The sequence below is a fragment of the Oncorhynchus gorbuscha genome, linkage group LG19 (assembly GCF_021184085.1).
Source record: "Oncorhynchus gorbuscha isolate QuinsamMale2020 ecotype Even-year linkage group LG19, OgorEven_v1.0, whole genome shotgun sequence".
Lineage (NCBI taxonomy): Eukaryota > Metazoa > Chordata > Actinopteri > Salmoniformes > Salmonidae > Oncorhynchus > Oncorhynchus gorbuscha.
Window position 1 is genome coordinate 41,063,143 of NC_060191.1, and position 21,973 is coordinate 41,085,115.

General features: G+C 41.9%; 1 protein-coding gene across 4 annotated transcripts in view; it reads left to right on the forward strand.

Moving 5' to 3' along the window:
• The first annotated feature begins 585 nt into the window (after window positions 1-585).
• LOC124005765 (proprotein convertase subtilisin/kexin type 7-like) overlaps window positions 586-21,973 on the forward strand; it is a 28,680-nt gene continuing 7,292 nt past the window's right edge. For 2 of the 4 annotated variants that reach the window (XM_046315281.1, XM_046315285.1), the window contains exons 1-11: window positions 586-743; window positions 5,736-6,248; window positions 6,520-6,654; window positions 7,048-7,213; window positions 11,497-11,587; window positions 11,826-11,880; window positions 13,452-13,590; window positions 13,683-13,783; window positions 16,699-16,866; window positions 19,898-20,002; window positions 20,182-20,284. In XM_046315281.1, coding sequence (XP_046171237.1) covers window positions 5,835-6,248; window positions 6,520-6,654; window positions 7,048-7,213; window positions 11,497-11,587; window positions 11,826-11,880; window positions 13,452-13,590; window positions 13,683-13,783; window positions 16,699-16,866; window positions 19,898-20,002; window positions 20,182-20,284 — 1,477 coding nt within the window. In that variant the 5' untranslated portion in view covers window positions 586-743; window positions 5,736-5,834. Of the gene's footprint in view, window positions 744-2,892; window positions 2,915-5,735; window positions 6,249-6,519; window positions 6,655-7,047; window positions 7,214-11,496; window positions 11,588-11,825; window positions 11,881-13,451; window positions 13,591-13,682; window positions 13,784-16,698; window positions 16,867-19,897; window positions 20,003-20,181; window positions 20,285-21,973 lie in introns of those variants that run through there. The other 2 variants (XM_046315283.1, XM_046315284.1) reach the window with 2 other exon arrangements.

A 21,973-nucleotide genomic window follows, 5' to 3' on the forward strand; every position in this document is an offset into this window, starting at 1 on the left:
TCTGTGTCCTGACTTTAGTTCCCCTTCCCTGATGAGTGGGATACAGACATCTGGACTTATGTCACTGTTGTTTAAATGAATCCTGTATCCTGTATTGCCGCATTTCATGTAGGTTGAAAATAGTTAAGGTCTCTAAGTAATGGACCAAATATGGCAGTATCATGATTAGAAGACCAATAAGATGTATTTTTTCAAGAATCAATGGGAATATACTCCGAGTATAGAAAACATTAAGAACAGCTTCTCTTTCCATGACAGACTGACCAGGTGAAAGCTATGATCCCTTATTGATGTCACTTGTTAAATAAACTTCAATCAGTGTAGATGACAGGTTAAAGAAGGATTTGTAAACCTTGAGACATGGATTGTGTGTGTGCCATTCATGGGGTGAATGGGCAAGACAAAATATTGAAGTGCTTTTGAATGGGACCTCAAAAGTTTCCTGAGTGTATCAAGAATGGTCCACCACCCAAAGGACATCCAGCCAACTTGATACAACTGTGGGAAGCATTGGAGACAACATGGGTCAGCATCCCCGTAGAACGCTTTTGACACCATGTAGAGTCCATTTATATATTTTTCTATTTAGTAGTGTAATGACGTTTTAACTCATCCAAGTGGATAATAAAAATAACAAATAAGTTGTTGCGGAAGTGACGACATTACGGAAACCACAGTCTCAGCTATCGTAGATGAAATTGTAGTCCACAAATAAACGGCAGACTAAAGACGTCGACGAAAAGGTATAATACATAAATCAGTATGACTTTTAGCCTTGTGATTGTAGTACTTTCTTGCGTGTTGAGGACTAGCTGACAATGGCTAATTAACGTCGTTAGCTGGCTAGCTGTTTGTCAGCCATACGGTCTGTTTATAGCGAGCGTAGCTAATTAGCAAGCTATCAGATGAACTAAGGAGTTCTGGCTATTTACATAACGAGCTGTCGAATAAAAATATAGTTAGCAATGTGTTTCGCTATTTCGTTTGTCGCAGTCGTGTTATAAAATGAGCTTCCAAACTGCTGTAACTAACTAGCTCCTGTAACGTTGATAGTTAGCTAGTTTACATTACTGTACAGCGAGCCAATTTATACGCCCGAAACAAGAGTGGGATTTTATGTCAATACATCTAACGTTAGTTAACAAACGTTAGTTATGTTAAGTTAATTACATCTGAAGTTGGGAGTTAGTTTAGTAGATTAGTAGAAGTAGACCTAACACAAAACGTCACATAGTTAATGTTAGTTAACAAACATGTCTTTGTTCATTTCTAAATCTGTCAACATTGATATCCATACTATGTTTTCCTCCATTACTGTACTGATTAATAACACTTCCCCTGCCCAGGGTTTCCCACACTCGGACCTGGGGCCCGCTCTGGGTACATGTTTTGGTTTTTGCCCTAACACTACACAGCTGATTCCAGGAATCAAAGCTTGCTGATGAGTTGGCTATTTGAATCAGCTGTGTAGTGCTTGGGCAAAAACCAAAATGTGCACCCAGGGGGGAAGTTTGGGAAAGCTCGTCCTAGCACAATAATGGACAAAATCAGGGTTTCCCAACCCTCTCCTTGGCCCACACAGTGTTTAACCCTACATTGGCACACCAGATTAAATTAGTCAAAAGCCGTGATGATTAATTGACTAATTGAATCAGGTGTGGCAGTTTAGAGTTAAATCAAAGAGGAAGAGAGGCCCAACTGCAGAAAATCTGTCTCCCACCAGCAAACAGTGTTTTTGTATGGAGATAAGAGTGTTGAATTTGGTCAACAAATAAAATGTATGGCTTATTTGCTACCTGAGGTTTATTTTTAATCAGAGGTTTTGTAATGCTGGAGTTATGCGTGTACTGATAAGTAGGACATGTGTCATCCCGGCAAATTGTCTGAAGATGGCTATGCATATTGAAATTGGCTCTGTCAGCCAAAACTACCAAATGCTCCCATCGAAAGGTGAATCGATTCTCAATTGCGGTACGGTTCTTGAAACATAAAGCCCTTTAACACCAAATCATTTCACAAATGCAAAATATACACTTACTGTACACTGTTTTTAAGCGGTTTTAGCACAGTATTTTTCAGCGACAACACTTTAACAAAACCTCCCCGACCAGAAGATTATATTGTCAATAAGCGCCAAAGGTAGTTATGCATGGGATATCCCTGCCCTTGTGTTGACGTCCTCGGTATAACATGTTGAACTGGTCGAACCACCCAGAAATCACAATCTGAGTCTTTCCCTTTGTTGATGTAGTCTAGCTTATTCTGCTTTTCGCTAGATTCTCCTTTTCGTTAAGAGAATCTATCTTAATTTACAAGCTTCACAAAATGTGGGTTCAAGTGGCCTCTGCCCACACTGTCGTAAACAACACAATTTGTATGAATTCTTGTCTTGACAAGTAATATGAATAACACATGGTTCTCTTTGTCAGGTTATAGTCCTATTCTTTCCTAACAGAGAAAAGGGGCATGTCAATACTTGGCAAAATATGCATTGGTCACAATGGCTTTGGCATTTTGTAGAACTTTAGTTGATTCATATGCTACATGGTAGAGGTCGACCAATTAATCGGAATGGCCGATTAATTAGGGCCGATTTCAAGTTTTCATAACAATCGGAAATCGGTATTTTTGACCGATTAAAATAATAATAATAATAATAAATACAATTTAAAAAAAGGTTTTACACCTTTATTTAACGAGGCGAGTCAGTTAAGAACGTTCCTATTTTCAATGACGGCCTAGGAACAGTGGGTTAACTGCCTTGTTCAGGGACAGAACGACAGATTTTTACATTGTCAGCTCTGGGATTCAATCTTGCAAGCTTACAGTTAACTAGTCCAACGCTCTAACCACCTGCCTCTCATTGCACTCCATGAGGAGCCTACCTGTTACGTGAATGCAGTAAGAAGCCAAGGTAAGCTGCTAGCTAGCATTAAACTTATCTTATAAAAAACAATCAATCATAATCACTAGTTAACCTCTTGCTCCTACCTGGCACGCAGGCTTCCCATCTAGAGCTCTGGAAATGCAAATGCTCTACGCTAAATGCTAATAGTATTAGTTAAAACTCAAACGTTCATTAAAATACACATGCAGGGTATTGAATTAAAGCTACACTCGTTGTGAATCCAGGCAACAAGTCAGATTTCTAAAATGTTTTACTGCGAAAACATAGCACATATTTATGTCAAACCACCACCGCAGACATAGCTCATTAGCATAGCCAAGTAGGAAAAAATATGCAATCAACAAACGCAGGATAAAAAAAAAAAAATTTCACTAACCTTTTGAAATCTTCATCAGATGACAGTAATATAACATGTTACACAGTACATTCATTTTTTTTCAATAATCTGCAATATATATCCATAAATCTCTGTTTACAATGACGCATCGTTCAAAAAATGCTACTAAAATGTCAGGAGAAATGAAATAGCTCCGGCAGATAACATCAGCTAACAAGGAATACACATCATAAACTTTGACTAAATATGCATGTTTTACATATGTATAGGAAGATACACTTCTTCTAAATGCAATCGCTGTCTTACATTTATTTTTAACGTTACAGGTTGCGTTCACTAGGCTATACTAGGAGTCGGCGCTCCAAAGGTATCATTATGCCTCCTCTATCTTGGAGTCGATAGAAACCCAAAATGAACACATAAATATTCCCTTACCTTTGCTGTTCTTCCATCAAAAGACCTGGAAGGGATTATACTTACCAAAACAGCGTTTAGTTTTCAAGTCTGCGTCTTTCGGTTCTCAAAATAGCCACATTTCGGTCGAAATGTAGCAAAATTCAAGTGGATGCGCACCAAAACGTCGAAAATATATATTATATGTCGAGTAAACTTGTCAAACTATGTTCATAATTAAGCTTTAACATGTTATAAAGGTGTACAGCAATTGTGAGGACGAAGCGAAACACACACGTCTTTTAATCGATCCTGAAGAAAAGACTTCACCGGAGCAGAGCGCGCATAATCGTACACTTTTTTTTCGCGTGACCGAGACCTTTTGGCACGCTCAACGACTCGTGAGCGCGCGATTCTCACAATGAGAAGCCCCATTGAAAGCAGGCTTCGCGCTGAACACGTACAGACTGTTCCCAGAGCGGTAGTTGTTTGGGAAGTGCGTATACGATGACGTCAAAGTTGGGCCAACTTTTTCCATGACAAGAGAGACTTTGGGAGAATGCATGCCCTGAGACTTCTGCTTTACATAGAGACAAAATTTAAACGGTTTTAGAAGCTTTAGTGTTTTCTATTCGATAATATTTTTTATATGCATATATTAGCAACTTTTGACAAAAATGTATCCTGTTTTATATGGGTACCCAATTCCTCCAGAAGGGGCAGTAAACAGGGGTAGGCTTAACAGGTTAACTACACATGATTGATGATATTACTAGTTTATCTAGCATTGCATATATTAGATGCGGTGCCCATTTGCAGAAAAAGGACTGTCGTTGCTCCGTGTACCTAACCATAACCCTCAATGCCTTTCTTAAAATCAATACATAGAAGTATATATTTTTAAACCTGCATATTTAGCTCAAAGAAATCCAGGTTAGCAGGCAATATTAACCAGGTGAAATTGTCACTTCTCTTGTGTTCATTGCACGCAGAATCAGGGTATATGTGATAATAAACATTTTGTTTTTGAAATGATAGTTTCTGGATTCGACCATATTAATGACCAAAGGCTCGTATTTCTGTGTGTTATTATGTTATAATTAAGTCTATGATTTGATAGAGCAGTCTGACTGAGCGATGCTAGGCAGCAGCAGGCTCATAAGCATTAATTCAAACAGCACTTCGTGCGTTTGTGAAATGGCTAGCTAGTTAGCAGGGTGCGTGCTAATAGCGTTTAAAACGTCACTCGCTCTGAGACTTGGAGTAGTTGTTCCCCTTGCTCTGCATGGGTAACGCTGCTTCGAGGATGACTGTTGTTGTGTTCCTGGTTCGAGCCCAGGTAGGGGCAAGGAGAGGGACGGAAGCTATACTGTTACACTGGCAATACTAAAGTGCCTATAAGAACATCCAATAGTCAGAGGTATATGGAATACAAATGGTATAGCGAGAAATAGTCCTATAAATACTATATTAACTACAACCTAAAACCACTTACCTTGGAATATTGAAGTCTCATGTTAAAAGGAACCACCAGCTTTCATATGTTCTGAGCAAGGAACTTAAACGTTGGCTTTGGCACATATTGTATTTTTACTTTCTTCTCCAACACCTTTTTAAAACATTTTTTTAAACCAAATTCAACATGTTTCATTATTTATTTGAGGCTAAATTGATTTTATTGATGTATTTATATTAAGTTAAAATAAGTGTTCATTCAGTATTGTTGTAATTGTCATTATCACAATAATTGGTATCTGCGTTGAAAAATCATAATCGGTCAACCTATACTACAATGAGTTGTCCTTGTATTCTGTGGTTAGACTAGCCTATCATTAGCAGGATCATAGTGTCACATGGATATGGTAAAACATGTACCGTCCGCCTCTCCAGTGTCAGTAACAGCACAATGTTATATAGGCCTGGTGCCGTGATTGGCTGGAGTTCTGATATGAACAGTGTGCCAATGGAGGGTGTGTACCAGTGCATTACTTTGAGGGCTGTTGAATATGAGAACTGCTCTGTTGTTGTGAAATCTCGCTACTTCCTTTTGAATGCCACACTGCAGTGGAGCCATCTCTCCCTCTTCTGTGTGTCCAGCTACTTTCTCTACTCCTCCTCGCCACCCTGTCTCCTTAGGCTGCCGGTCCTAATGTGGAGGCGGAGCAGAACTTGTGTTGAGCACGTGCCTGTGTTGCCATGGGGACACCCCCCTTGTTCCTGCTCCTCCTGGGCCTGACCCCTATGCTCCGCCTGACTGTTCATACCTTCCACACGTCCGCCCCTCCCCCGGCTCCCCCTCCCTCCTGTGGGCCGTGCCAGTCCTGGGCCGTCCGGCTGCACACAGACTCCGAGCTGCTGGAGGCTGAAGGATCCACCCTTCACGAGCTGGCCAGCAGGGTGGCTGAGCAGGCTGGCCTGGAGAACAGGGGCCAGATAGGGCAGCTGGAGGGCCACTACCTGCTCTGTGCCGGGCCTGAGGAGGAGGGCAGGCCGGGGGACGTGCTGGCAGCCCACCCTCATGTGCTCTGGCACTCCCAGGAGCAGGTCCTCAGCCGCTCCAAGAGAGCAATAGCCTTCAACGACCCCAGATACCCATTACAGTGGCACCTGGTGAGAATTAGGCCTAATCTGTCTTCTTCTTTATTTTTCGTCAGAACTGTCTCATAGCGAAACAATATTCAGATCTACTGAATATATACACACCTATAACCTATAGAATATTCAAATCTACTTACTGCACACTTACAGCATATAGAATATTCAGATCTGTAAGAATGCACAGTACTTTTTAAACTGTCGGCTATATGCCACGTTTATTTTCAATGTCTTCAACTCTGTAACCTTTGTCACTTCCCTTCTCCTCCTTTCCACCCACCCACAGCACAACGATGTCAGGGAGGGCATGGACATCAATGTGACTGGTGTATGGGAGCACAACATCACAGGGACAGGGGTGACGGTGGTGGTCGTGGACGATGGGGTTCAGCATACCCTCCAGGACATTCAGCCAAACTATGTGAGTTTCATACTGGCCATATCTAGGCCTATTTCCTTTTGAAGCTTTTTACTATTAAAATGGGTAAGCTGACGCACACCCCAAAGTCTTTTGTAGAGGTTCTGACTTAGGGAGAGTAAACTATAAAAAAGAAAGTAGGTCACAGACTCTAATTATGCTCCCAAATATTTTCTGGGTATCGCAACCAACATTACGGCACACAGTGCCTTCTTCGGGGTTAGGGTTCAGTGCACCGAAGAAGGCACATTTTTGGGAGCATAATTAATGGCTTTGTTTCTTTTTAAAGCTTTTTGCTAATGTCATCATGTAGTATGTTCTTTTCCAAATTCACATTCTCACATGCTTTATTCTTGAGAAATACAAATGTTCTCGTGCTTCATTCTGTCCCTTTAGAGTCCAGAGGGCAGTTATGACTTGAACTCCAACGACCCGGACCCCATGCCCCACCCGGACGCCCGCAGTGACAACCACCATGGCACGCGCTGCGCTGGGGAGATCGCCGCTGTCTCCAACAATAGCTTCTGCGCTGTGGGCGTGGCCTATGGCAGTAAAGTGGCAGGTACATTGTGTGTTTGGAAAGCATGGTTATGGTAACCGTCAGAAGATTTTACAGGGTTGTATTCATTAGTGAGCACACCTTAGTAAATAGTTTTGCATGGAAAATGAACATTTGTGTTGCTTTTTGGACAAGATCAGGTAGTCCCTCTCTGTTTGTCCTTTTCTTCCGTTTGGTGCCTAAGGGGGAATTCAGACCAAAGATAGGCACACATAAATTGAACTTTTCTCTCTACGAGTATTCTGATCTTGAACGCATGTGATAGCCAGCTAAACGTTTGGGGTGGATATCATAGAAATTGAGGTGCCAGAGGTGTACACCGTATTCTGACCTTGATTTAATTCCCTTATAATCCCACCACCTTTACGCGCAAGGAAACCATGACTAATGTCGAGCACCATTTCAGTTCCAAGTAGAAAAACATCTATTTCCAGTAGTAATGACACCATTCTCCATGCATGGTAATGTATAATTGATAAGAGCTACAGTTGAAGTCAGACGTTTCCATACACTTAGTTTGGAGTCATTAAAACTCGTTTTTCAACCACTCCACAAATTTCTTGTTAACAAACTATAGTTTTGGCAAGTCGGTTAGGACATCTACTTTGTGCATGACACAAGTAATTTTTCCAACAATTGTTTACAGACAGATTATTTCACTTATAATTCACTGTATCACAATTCCAGTGGGTCAGAAGTTTACATACACTAAGTTGATTATGCCTTTTAAACAACTTGGAAAATTCCAGAAAATGATGTCATGGCTTTAGAAGCTTCTGATTGACTCAAATTATGTCAATTAGCCTATCGGAGGTGTACCTGTGGATGTATTTCAAGGCCTACCTTCAAACTCCGTGCCTCTGCTTGACATCATTGGAAAATACAAAGAAATCAGCAAAGACCTCAGAAAAAAAATTGTAGACCTCTGCAAGTCTGGTTCATCCTTGGGAGCAAATTCCAAATGCCTGAAGGTACCACGTTCATCTGTACAAACAATAGTACGTAAGTATAAACACCATGGGACCACACAGCCGTCATACCACTCAGGAAGGAGACGCGTTCTGTCTCCTAGAGATGAACGTACGTTGGTGCAAAAAGTTCAAATCAATCACAAAACAACAGCAAAGGACCTTGTGAAGATGCTGGAGGAAATAGGTACAAAGGTATCTGTTAGTATAATTTAATTATGCCAATGTGCTTTCATCAATTGAAAGCCCTTCATCTATTTTATGAGAATTTGTAAGATTTCTTGTTGCATAAAAAAAGACGCAGACCAGTCTTTAAATAATAGGTAATATAATTTATTATCGGAGCGCGCTACCACTCAAAACAAAAGCATCAGTTTAAATACAGATCATGACGTCATTTCACTGTCTTAAACGAACGCCCCCTCCCTCTCGACAGGACAAAGTAAGGTGAAGAGTTCATTCTAACTTACTAACACACTCCCAGATAACTTTTGACCCCTCAACATTATCGATCACCACTGAATTGACAGGTTTAATTAACAGAAACCCTAGGAATGCACTCACTGCCTAATCTAAAAACCCCAGAGCTAAGTTTCAGGTTGGGTCAACCATAGGCTAACGACCTTATGTGTTTACACAGTCCACAACCCATTTGTTCCTGCCCAGTAGAAATGGTGTTCATTAACATTCTATTCCTCCTTGTCCTGTCACACAATTTCTTATTATGAACTCATATTGTTAATCAGATATAATATAACAGAGTATAAGTTTACTTACAGTTCCATTTAAAATGATTTGTTCAGTCATATTAATCATAATTTCCTAACAGTATCTATATCCAGTGTAAAATGAGTCCTATATCGACATAACCTGAAAGGCCGCTCAGCAAGGAAGAAGCCACTGCCCCAAAACCACCATAAAAAAAGCCAGAGTACGGTTTGCAACTGCACATGGGGACAAAGGTTGTACCTTTTGGAGAAATGTCCTCTGATCTGATGAAACAAAAATATAACTGTTTGGCCATAATGACCATTATGTTTAGAGTAAAAAAGGGGAAGGCTTGCAAGCCGAAGAACACCATCCCAACCGTGAAGCACGGGGGTGGCAGCCTCATGTTGTGGGGGTGCTTTGCTGCAGGAGGGACTGGTGCACTTCACAAAATAGATGGCATCATGAGGTAGGAAAATTATGTGGATATATTGAAGCAACATCTCAAGACATCAGTCAGGAAGTTAAAGCTTGGTTGCAAATGGGTCTTCCAAATGGACAGTGATCCCAAGCATACTTCAAAATTGTGGCAAAATGGCTTAAGGACAACAAAGTCAAGGTATTGGAGTGGCCTATAGAACATTTGTGGGTAGAACTGAAAAAGGGTGTGAGAGCAAGGAGGCCTACAAACCTGACTCAGTTACACCAGCTCTGTCAGGAGGAATGGGCCACAATTCATCCAATTTATTGTGGGAAGCTTGTGTCAGGCTACCCAAAACGTTTGACCCAAGTTAAACAATTTTAAAGGCAATACTATCAAATACTAATTGAGTGTATGTAAACTTCTGACCCACTGGGAATGTGATGAATGAAATGAAAGCTGAAATGAATCATTATCTCAACTATTATTCTGACATTTCACATTCTTAAAATAAAGTGGTGATCCTAACTGACCTAAGACGGAATTTTTACAAAGATTAAATGTCAGGAATTGTGAAACTGAGTTTAATGTATTTGGCTAAGGCGTATATAAACTTCCGACTTCAACTGTAGTTAAATGAGTATTCGTTTGGAAAAGGGGATTGTAATTGCAATTGTTTAACAAGCATTTCGCTACACCCGGAATACCATCTGCTAAATATGTATATGTGACCAATAAAATGTTATTTGATGTTTGCTTAGTTTCCCTTATGATCGCTAGAGACGAATGTGAAACCAGTCATAGAAGCAAACTGAACATAATATCAACGTTACATGTATTTTGGCCTCTTTTCCACTGATATGTAGGCTATAAATTGCTGTGACAATACATTTAGATTAACGGATGTCCTATAGAGCTTCTGTAGCATCAAACCTACTGATTTGATTTATGCCCTCTAGAATGTTTTAATTATATGTCCAGGCTTTTCTCCATTCCATTGTTTCATTCTAAATATTAGCCACTATCGGTAGCCACCGTCAGTAATTCCCACATACATTTATAACTAACTTTTTAGTGTGAGTTTCCTTCAATTTGTAGTCTACATTTTGCATCATTCCATTCCGTTTACCTTTCTTTCCTCTGTCATGTCTGTGTAGTAGTTCCTGAGGATTGCTAGTTTTCCAAACTCGGTTGACCGGACATCGAGAGGTGCACGTTTAGATTTTTGCCTTAACACTACACAGCTGATTAAAATAATCCAAGCTTGATGATTATTTGATTCAGCTGTGTTGTGCTAGGGCAAAAAAATCTAAACTTTGCAACCCTTGGGGTCCCGAGGACTGAGTTTGGGAAAGCCTGGCCTATTTGAATCATTTATGGAACTCATACCACACTTATCAGTGTGAGCCTGGTGCATGGTTTACGACGACTGGATCGTTGTCATACAGTTCCATTATTAGTAGGGTAGATTTCTAGAGCTATTGTTCAACCCCTATTGTACACTTTTCTCACCTTCAATTATTTATGGCTTGATCAATTTGAATATGGCAACTTTCATGATGAGTCAAACCACTTATTTTCATTCATCAATATATTTTGTGCGTAAAGGCTCTCCAAACCTGTTTTTTATGATTCATAAATACTTTCATAACCCTAAATTATCTACAAGATCAGAGTATTTTAAAATCTACAAATCTGTTGCTGAAACGGAGACAAATAAGCATATATTTAAATGTCTTTATTTTATTGATCCCTAATATTCTGAACCCGTTCTCTCTATATTAAATTGTCTGTCGAGAACATTTTGATTTAAAGGTACACCGTATTTAAAGGGATGGCTTTAGATAAATGTGCTGAAAACCCCATAGAATAAAAATTCCATGAGGAAATCTGTTGCCCAGCAAGTGGGAGGGTTTTCAGCAGTTGAATTAATTGTATTCAGTGCGTGTAAGGGAGCCACTCCCAAAGAGCTCGCTGCGCACCTGCATAAAGTACAGCTGAATACCAAATACTGAGAAATGCTTAAATCAAAACATGAAGGAAGGGCAGACATTTCCTAAGGCTGAATTGGGCCCCTAGTGAATACAACCCTGGTCTGGTTAGGTGCTGAGGAAACTGTCATGTGGCCCTAGTTTGGTGCTATCAGATTCGTATGTTTTGATGTCCTTTTTCATGTTTTGTCTGTTCAGGTATCAGAGTCCTGGATGGGCCGCTCACAGACAGTATGGAGGCGGTGGCTTTCAACAAGCACTACCAGATCAACGACGTCTACAGCTGCAGGTACAACAGCGAGTCCCTCAGCCTCACATGACTCATGCTCATGCTCAACATGATCATGCTTGGTTTGCTTATAATCTCAGCATAAATCAAAATATTAACCGGAATATACAGCCAAACACAGCTCTAAGCATGGTTATAAAGATATGCCCTCTCTCGATTTTTCCTCTGCTGCTCTTTAGTGCCTGTAGGAAAAATGTGTCGGACTCAACTGTGCTCTCCTCTTCCCTTTCCTCCTCAGTTGGGGTCCTGACGATGATGGCCGCACTGTCGATGGACCACACCCCTTGGGCAAGGTTCGCGTGGATACAACACACAACCCATTTTAACATGTTTTGCCAGTCCTAGGCTGCATTCCAAACACTTAAGCACACCCTCAGCCCTCAAATGAAGTGGACACTTGTGATGACGTCTGACGAGTTTACACTTGCAGGGCAAGGGAGCAAGGAAGGAATGATTTTTAAATGGACCACCCTTGCCCAGAATTGTCACTCGGTCATCCCTCCGATTGTTTATTTTCATCCACCGGTAGCTTGTGGGCGCTTTATATGCACTACAGTCAATTATTATTGCATGTCTACTTATATTAACTATATAATTAGTAATATATGTCTACTGTATGATAGCTATCAAATTAATGACCTAACTAACATTAGCCTGCCGAGCTGGAACTTCTGAAGGACATTTTTTTTATTTCCAAAAGCTAACCTAACAAAAACATTACTTTTGCGAGACGTGTTTGTGCATTAGTAGCACAATTTCTAACTTATTTACATTTGTTTTTAATTACACTTGTATGTTGACTTCGCCATATTGACGTTGAGGTTGTAAGTCTTAGTGGATGTACAATCATCGCAAAATGAATTATGGGGAGTTTCAGGCCCCAAAGTGAACATAATAATAATTGTACACTCGCAAACTCAATCATAAATAAATGCATTTCTGCACCACTCTTCGGTACCAGCAGAGGGCAGTATATTATTGCTCTCTAAAGGGCACGGTTTGTGTGAGTTTCTTATGAGACAAAAAAAAGAGAGACACACACACACACACACACACACACACACACACACACACACACACACACTCTTACTCGAGACAAATTGTCTGGCTTTTTCTGGTCAATTTTGTTTCCTAGGTGTGCCTCACTCCCTGAATGGCTTTGGCAGGCACTGTGGAAATGAATCAGAACCACCGAATCCCCTCAGCCAGTCCTCATGGTCTAATAAAAATTTGTGCTAGCTGCGGCATCCAGCTTTTCACAAACCTAAGAATGGCGGTATACACACAGGATATGATTATAATGACATACACTGACTATACCAAACATTAGAAACACCTTCCATGGACCCTACAAGGTGTCAAGCGTTCAACAGGGATGCTGGCCCATGTTGACTCCAATGCTTCCCACAGTTGTGTCAAGTTGGCTGGATGTCTTTTGGGTGGTGGACCATTCTTGATACACTCAGGAATTTGTTGAGCATGAAAAACTCAGCTGCGTTGCAGTTCTTGACACAAAATGGTGTGCCTGGCTCCTACTACCATACCCCGTTCAAAGGCACTTAAATCTTTTGTCTTTCCCATTCACCCCTGAATGGCACACATACACAATCCATGTCTCACGGCTTTAAAATCCTTCCCTTTATCTACACTGATTTGAAGAGGATTTAACAAGTGACATCAACAAGGGATCACAGCTTTCACCTGGTCAGTCTATGTCATGGAAATGTATGGTATACTCGATATTGATTATTCAGGTATGACTAGGCCTGTGAATGCTGCTATGTACTCTGGTTGGCTGTATTAGTCTGCAAGAAGTTACTAGGCGTGACTAACTGAAGCAAATGTTTCCTTGTTTGGCCTGTAGGCGGCGCTGCAGCACGGAGTGATTGCTGGCAGACGGGGCTTCGGCAGTATCTTTGTCGTCGCCAGTGGCAATGGGGGCCAGTACGAGGACAACTGCAACTACGATGGCTATGCTAACTCAATCTACACTGTTACCATTGGTCAGTGAATAGGAGCAATGTTGTCTGTCTCTGTCTGCGTGTTGAGGGTTTCTAACCATGTGTGTGTGTGTGTGTGTGTGTGTCTCTTGTAGGAGCAGTAAATGAGGAAGGGAAGATGCCCTTCTATGCTGAGGAGTGTGCCTCCATGCTGGCTGTCACCTTCAGCAGTGGGGGCAGAACGCTGCGTAGTATTGTGAGTCTACTGCTAGTAACACACACACACACACCATCTCGAGGGAGTTTTCACACATAGTTCTGAGCTACAGTTTGAATCAGAGTTCGGTTATTTGTTACATTGTATTTTATCTCCCATGTGGTCCGTTTGGGTTCACATTGCCAAATGTCAAACAAACTCAAATGCCTAAACTACCACCTGTTCATGCAAGTCCATGATTTATTGGGGATTTAATGCGAGCATTTTTCTATCTATGATTATCAAGAAGCATAACCTGTGTGTACCAAACCTCATATTGCTCTCGCTTTGGTCTTCCAACAACATGCAGGAGTAAACAGCGCAATAGCCACTCTAACTTTGACGTGAATAGGCAATTTTCCATAGTCTATATCCCAGCCCCCCTCTCCCCTAATATGCATCGGATGTGCTCATAAATGCACTGCTACTTACAGAATGTCTCAGAGATACCAAGTTATGGTACTGCGTGCATTTCATCAAACGCTTTCAGTCAAACAGACAATAATACTGCGCACCTCTGGTGCTTTTCCTGTGTTTGGTCCAGACTGCATTCTCACCTGCAGTGAACTGCACCCAGGTACCAATGGAATCCCCCTTCCAAAGACTTGTTGTGCCTAGGCCCTTAAGACATAGATTGAGAAAGTTGGACAGTCGGATAATGACAGATGATACTGTACTGTGCCAATCAGACATCTTTGAGTGAGGTAGAGAGGACACATTGAGTTAAAGGAAAACCACCCCAAAAATATATTTTGGTGTTTGTTTCATTAGTCTGTTGTTGATATAGTCTCAGAATGTTTTGCATGTCCGCAATCAAGTTTTCAAGATGCGTAACTTTCAAAATACAGAAATACAGCCGGTATGATGCATTTTGCATCATATGATGGTGTGTTTTGAGCGAAGGCAAAGGAGATGGGTTTTAGGAAGCTAGAGAGGAGAGATGTAAGGCAAAGCTCTGTTTGCTGCTGTTTGTTGCCATCTCCTGGGTGACATGGCTTGCCGGGTGATATAAGTCCTTGGCCAAAACCCTCAACTGGCATCTGGGACTTCCTGAAAAGCCAAATACACCAGGCCAAGTGGTTTTAGGGCTAGGCTCTAGCTCTTCTACCCTGTCGCACAAGTGCTCTGCGCATACTGTTTGTATCCCACATGGCACTCTATTCCCTATATAGAGCACTGCTTTTGATCAGTAGTGCACTATACACGGAACCAGGTTGCATTTGGGATAACACCACTGTATCCACCCATCAGCCCAAACACTTCTAGCTGCCATGTGCTATGCTGCAGTGCCACCACTGCTATGCACCATTTCCCTCATTATATTCCCAACACACGGGTCCCATTTGTTGTTGAGCAGTGCTGAAGTCTGAGCTCTCTCCTCCGCTCTGTGATTTCATGGCTTTGACAGCTGCTTTAAATGAGAGCAGGCATTCTAGTTGACATATGTCTGTGGATCCTTCCTCCGTCCCTTTCCCTCCACAGCAGAAAGCCTGTGGTGTTACTGTCAGACTGTTTCTCCTCTCTGTGTCCGACCAGGCCTGTCGTCACCTAGGATCAAACACCCCCTAGCTGTGTGTCTGTGACCAACGCTCCAGAGAGGTCCCTTACTCGTCTAGGAGACGAGCTGTTTAGACGCCACTGTCTGCATGGTCTGGATCTGTACTGCATGGCTGCGTCACAAATGGCTCCCCATTTCCTTTCATAGTGCATTATATATTTAATATTATTTAATCATTATTTTGTCAGGGAGTCAACCAAAGTCTCTTTTCCAGATGAGTCCTGTATAGCACCACAATACACATCAAACTACACATTCATATACACACATTAAAATACAGATTATCATTCACAACAATACACGAAAAGCAAAACGCAATCATAAAAAAACTGACATTTTTCAGTACAAAGGTCCCCTAACAACTGTCTGAAATGCCCTAGAGACACCAATTCCTCCAATTTTGAAAGTGTATTGTAGATCATTCCACATGTAAGGTGCAAAACTAAAAGTAAAAGCAGATCTACCCAACACAGTGGAGCTGGAAGGGATCTCCAGAGTTCGCCATCCCTGAGCACCGGGTCCGGTAGCCTGTACATCTATAGGTTCACAATGAGGTACGGTATGGCAGAACTTTATGCAAGGGGGCTTTATTGACAAAAAGAGCGCAATGCATCGATCTACTTGACTTCAAGGAGGGCCAGCCCACATTCTGAAACAAAATGCAATGTGTACAGAACCCATCACCCGTAATAAAGCACAAGGCGCTATAATAAACGGCGTCCGATGGCTTCAATAAGGGTGGCAGCTGCATTCATATATAAACCTATATAGGGAATAGGGTGCTATTTGGGACCATATTTGAATGCTGCACACTTCATATTATGCTCATAAGCTACTACATATGCAACAATCCACGCTATACTCTAACCCAAAACTCTACACGCATCACAGAGCTTGTACGTTATTCTCTCTTTGTTTACATCAAATATTGAACCCATGACTATCCAGGGTATTTTCCACTGAAGTCCTATAGGGAATAGGCTGTCAAATGGGACGCAGCCATAGTAATTTCTCTCTATTGGGAAGAACTGTGGGATCTATGCTGGTATGCAGGTCTGACATGCCTGAGCATGTCAAAGATCATGTTTATCAGTGAATCCATCAGCAGCCCTTTTTCTCTCTGTCCCTGTATTCATATCAATCTCTCTCCCTCTCTCACCACATCCTGTATGTTTTAGCACTTCTGTCTACTTTTTCTCATCGTTCAGCCCCTCCTTCTCCAACTCTCTCCATCTTTTCTGGCTTTTCCCTCTTCCTCCCTAGTCCTCCCATAGCTCCTTACCACTGACTGTTTTTAATGGCGTGTGAGATTCGTATACATGTTTATGACTCTTCTCTGTGTGTGTGTACTGTGTAGGTGACGTCAGACTGGTCACTGCAGCAGGGCACGGGCTGTACTGACGGGCACACGGGCACCTCGGCGGCGGCACCCCTGGCGGCTGGCATGGTGGCTCTGATGCTGCAGGTCCGGCCCTGTCTCACCTGGAGAGACGTGCAGCACATCATCACCTACACAGCCACACAGGTACAATGTACATGACAACAGAGTGATGTCATCACCTACACAGACCCACCGGTACAATCTACATGACAACAGAGTGACGTCATCACCTACACAGCCACACAGGTACAATGTACATGACAACAGTGACATCGTCACCTACACAGCCACACAGGTACAATGTACATGACAACAGTGACATCGTCACCTACACAGCCACACAGGTACAATATACAGTACCAGTCAAAAGTTTGGACACATCTCTACATTGTAGAATAATAGTGAAGACATCAAAACACATATGGAAGCATGTAGTAACCAAAAAAGTGTTAAACAAATCAAAATATATTTTATATTTGCCTTGATGACAGCGTCGCACACTCTTGGCATTCTCTCAACCAGCTTCACCTGGAATGGTTTTCCAACAGTCTTGAAGGAGTTCCCACATATGCTGAGCACTTGTTGGCTGCTTTTCCTTCACTCTGCAGTCCAACTCATCCCAAACCATTTAAATTGGGTTGAGGTCAGGTGATTGTGGAGGCCAGATCATCTGATGCAGCACCATTACTCTCCTTCTTGATCAAATAGCCCTTACACAGCCTGGAGGTGTGTTGGGTCATTGTCCTGTTGAAAAACAAATGATAGTCCCACTAAGGGCAAACCATATGGAATGGCGTATCGCTGCAGGATGCTGTGGTAGCCATGATGGTTAATTGTGTCTTGAATTCTAAATAAATCACCAGTGTCACCAGCAAAGCACACCCACACCATCTCCATGTTTCACGGTGGGAACCACACATGCAGAGATCATCCGTTCGCCTACTCTGCGTCTCACAAAGACACAGCAGTTGGAACCAATAATCTGACATTTGGGCTCATCAGACCAAAGGACAGATTTCCACCGGTCTAATGTCCATTATGCGTGTTTCTTGACCAAGCAAGTCTCTTATTCTTATTGGTGTCCTTTAGTAGTGGTTTCTTTGCAACAATTTGACCATGAAGGCCTGATTCACGCTGTCTCCTCTGAAAGGTTGATGTTGAGATGTGTCTGTTACTTGAACTCTGAAGCATTTACATTTACATTTACATTTAAGTCATTTAGCAGACGCTCTTATCCAGAGCGACTTACAAATTTATTTGGGCTGCAATTTCTGAGACTGGTAACTCTAATCAACTTATCATTTGCAGCAGAGGTAACTCTGGCTCTTCCTTTCCTGTGGCGGTCCTCAGGAGAGCCAGTTTCATCATAGCGCTTGATTGTTTTTGCGACTTCACTTGAAGAAAGTTATTGAAATTTTCCAAATTGACTGACCATCTCTTAAAGTAATGATGGACTGTCATTTCTCTTTGCTTATTTGAGCTGTTCTTGCCATAATATGGACTTTTACCAAATAGGGCTATCTTCTGTATACCACTCATACCTTGTCACAACACAACTGATTGGCTCAAACGCATTAAGAAGGAAAGAAATTCCACAAATTAACAAGGTACACCTGTTAATTGAAAGGAATTCCAAGTGACTGCCTCATGCAGCTGGTTGAGAGAATGTCAAGTGTGTGCAAAGTTGTCATCAAGGCAAAGGGTGGCTACTTTGAAGAATCTCAAATATATATATTTTTTTATTTGTTTAACAGTATTTTGGTTACTACATGTGTTATTTCATAGTTTTTATGTCATCACTATTAGTTTGACTATTTTCTATATTGTAGAATAAAGAAATACCCTGGAATGAGTAGGTGTGTCCAAACTTTTGACTGGTACTGTACATGACTACAAAGTGACATCGTCACCTACATGCCCTCGGAAGCACACTTCAGACATGCAGTGAGGTCCAAAAGTATTGGGACAGTGACAACTTTTGTTGTTTTGCCTCTGTCAATGACTGTGTTAAAGTGCTTTAATTTGAGGGTATTTTCATCCAAATCAGGTGAACCATTTAGAAATTGCTGTACTTTTCCTACATAGGTCCCCCCCATTTTTTTTGTATAGGGACAAATTAATTTACACTGAGTGTATAAAACATTAAGAACACTCTTTCCATGACAGACTGACCAGGTGAAAGCTATGATCCCTTATTGATATCACCTGTTAAGTCCACTTCAATCAGTGTAGATGAAGGGGAGGAGACATGTTAAAGAAGGATTTCTAAGCATTGAGACAATTGAGACATGGATTGTGTATGTCTGCCATTCAGAGGGTGAATGGGCAAGACAAAAGATTTAAGTGCCTTTGAACGGGGTATGGTAGTAGGTTCCAGGCGCACCGCTGTGTCAAGAACTGCAACGCTGCTGGGTTTTTCACACACAACAGTTTCCTGTGTGTCTCAAGAATGGTCCACCACCCAAAGGACATCCAGCCAACTTCACACAACTGTGGAGTCACATGGGCCGGCATCCATGTGGAACGCTTTCGACGCCTTGTAGAGTCCATGCTCCGATGAATTGAGGCTGTTCTCAGGGAACAGAAGTAGTCAAACGTTTAGGATTTGGTCCCATATTCATAGCACGTAATGAAGCTTGTGACACTACAAACTTGTTGGATGCATTTGCTGTTTGTTTTGGTTGTGTTTCAGATTATTTTGTGCCCAATAGAAATTAATGGTAAATAATGTATTACGTTATTTTGGAGTCACTTTTATTGTAAATAAGAATACTTCTACATTAATATGGATGCTACCATGATTACGGATAATCCTGAATGAATCGTGGATAATGACGAGTGCGAAAGCCACAGAGGCACAAATATCATAACCCCACCATTACATTAACGGGAGGTTAGCAATTTTGGGGGGTATGATATTTGTCCCGATACTTTTGGTCCTCTAAAAAGTGCTGTAATTTCTAAACGGTTCACCTGATATGGATGAAAAGGCTACAGTTAAAACGAACAGTCTGCACTTTAACCTCATAGTGCTGGAGTACAAAGAGAGAGAAAAAAACTGTCACTGTCCCAATACTTTTGGACCTCACTGTATGACTCACCTTGTTGTACTGTATCATTAATTACTGATACGCAGGCACATACAGTTCCTAATTGAGAGTGTGTGTTTCTGTAGTATGATGTGCAAGGGGACTGGAAAATCAATGGAGCGGGCTTCCACCACAGTCACCAGCATGGCTTCGGCCTGCTCAACGCCTGGCGGCTGGTCAACGCTGCCAAGGTACCACTCCACCTCACTCACTTCCTGATGCCTCAGCAGCACACTCATGTCAAGCTTAACCAACTACACTACTGATACAGTATTGTTTGGGATTTTCTTTCAGCTAAGTCTATATTCTGCTCATTTAAAAAGACTGAAGGTATACATGTGGAAAGTGTTTTTGTGTGTTTATTAATCAGGTGTGGGAGATGGTGCCATTCCTAGTGTCCTATCAGAGCCCAGTGCTGAAGGAGGAGGCTCTTGTCCCAGCCTATCCGGAGCAACTCAACCTAACCTGGAACGGTTGGTAGAATTTGTGTGTGTGTGTGTGTGTGTGTGTGTGTGTGTGTGTGTGTGTGTGTGTGTGTGTGTGTGTGTGTGTGATCAAGCGAGTCTCGTAATATGCAAGTCTGAGTATTTGCTGTTTCTCTTCTCTCTGTCAGTGCTCTCCAGAAAGAACCCCCCCAACATGCAATCTGCAGTCTGCCCTTATTAGGCAATGTTCTTCAGAGTCTCTCTGTCACTGGGCACACTGACTGAACTATGGAGGAGAGAACACCCCTTCCCTCTCTTTCTCTGTATTTCTCTCTTCTTCTCCCTCTCTGACACACACAGTGACATCACAGCAGAGATATCTGTATTCCTTCCTCCCTTTCTTTTCTAGCCTCCCTGTGGCCTCCTGGCCCAGTGTATGCAGCCTGTGTGTTGCCTGTTCTAAGGTCAGGAGCAGTGTGTTTCACTGTTTCAGCACAGCAGTGAGTGTGTGTGTCCAGTCTCACGTGACTAGGGTTTCTAAGGACAAAGCAGAGGAAGAGTTGCTGACAAAGACTAAATGTTTTAGTCCAAGTGAAACATCTGTTTTGAATGAATGAAATTCGTGATGCAAATCGACTTTGTATTTATACATGGAAATTCTGTTTCCATTCATTGAAAAGTAAGCTAGTTTTGGTTATTCCCAAAGATACATGAAGCAGGTTGTTATGTTAAACTACTCTATCGCTAGGCTATTTGTTGTCCTTGTTGCTATGTGTTTTGGCCGGTCCGTTAGCTTAAGGTCCAGCGGTTAGTATGAGCACTCGTTCCTTCCCATGTGAAAACGGAAGACTAGAGTTCCAATGTTCAGTCCCAAACGTTACATTCCCGAAAGATAGTGACGTGTTGTTACTGAAAAGAAAAACAGTCGTTTAAAAGTACAAAAAGTTTCAAATGTCTGAGATGTTTGCGCTAAATGTCAGGAGAGGAATGTATGGGGTGCATGCCAGGCCAGCGTTGATGAAATGGCAGAGGTTTTAAAACTGTGCGTCCCAAATGGCACTCTTTTCTTATCGTGCCCTACTGGGCTCATAGCGCTCTGATCAAAAGTCATGCAAATATGTATGGTAACGTGTCTTTTTGGGGTGTAGCCAAAATCACTGGCTTATATATCTTTGTGTGTGTGTGTGTGTGTGTGTGTGTGTGTGTGTGTGTGTGTGTGTGTGTGTGTGTGTGTGTGTGTGTGTGTGTGTGTGTGTGTGTGTGTGTGTGTGTGTGTGTGTGTGTGTGTGTGTGTGTGTGTGTGTGTGTGTGTGTGTCAGAGAGGGAGAGAATAATGCAGTACCAACAAAGCATAGCCAGAGCCTTTTTCGTGATATTTACTGCCATTGTGTTGATTTTAGCTTTGAGACGATTTATGATATTGGTGAAAAAGCTTATTTCAGAGCTGGAGCATTTGGGTTGCAGCAAGTTTGTGCTTGATATAATTTAAAACGTGTATGAAAAGGCAGTAACACACTCTTAAGACCCACCAGTCGTGATTATGTGGAGGAAGAGTGAGATTCTCATGACAGGTCACTGTCTGTGTGGGAGGGTCTATGAGGAACTCTTACGATTCCAGTCCTGCATTTTTGGAAGAAGATGGCTGGAATCCAAGAAGTTATTTTCCTCCTCCCAACATCCTGCTCTACCCCTATACACTCTACCCCTATACAATCTACCCCTATACACTCTACCCCT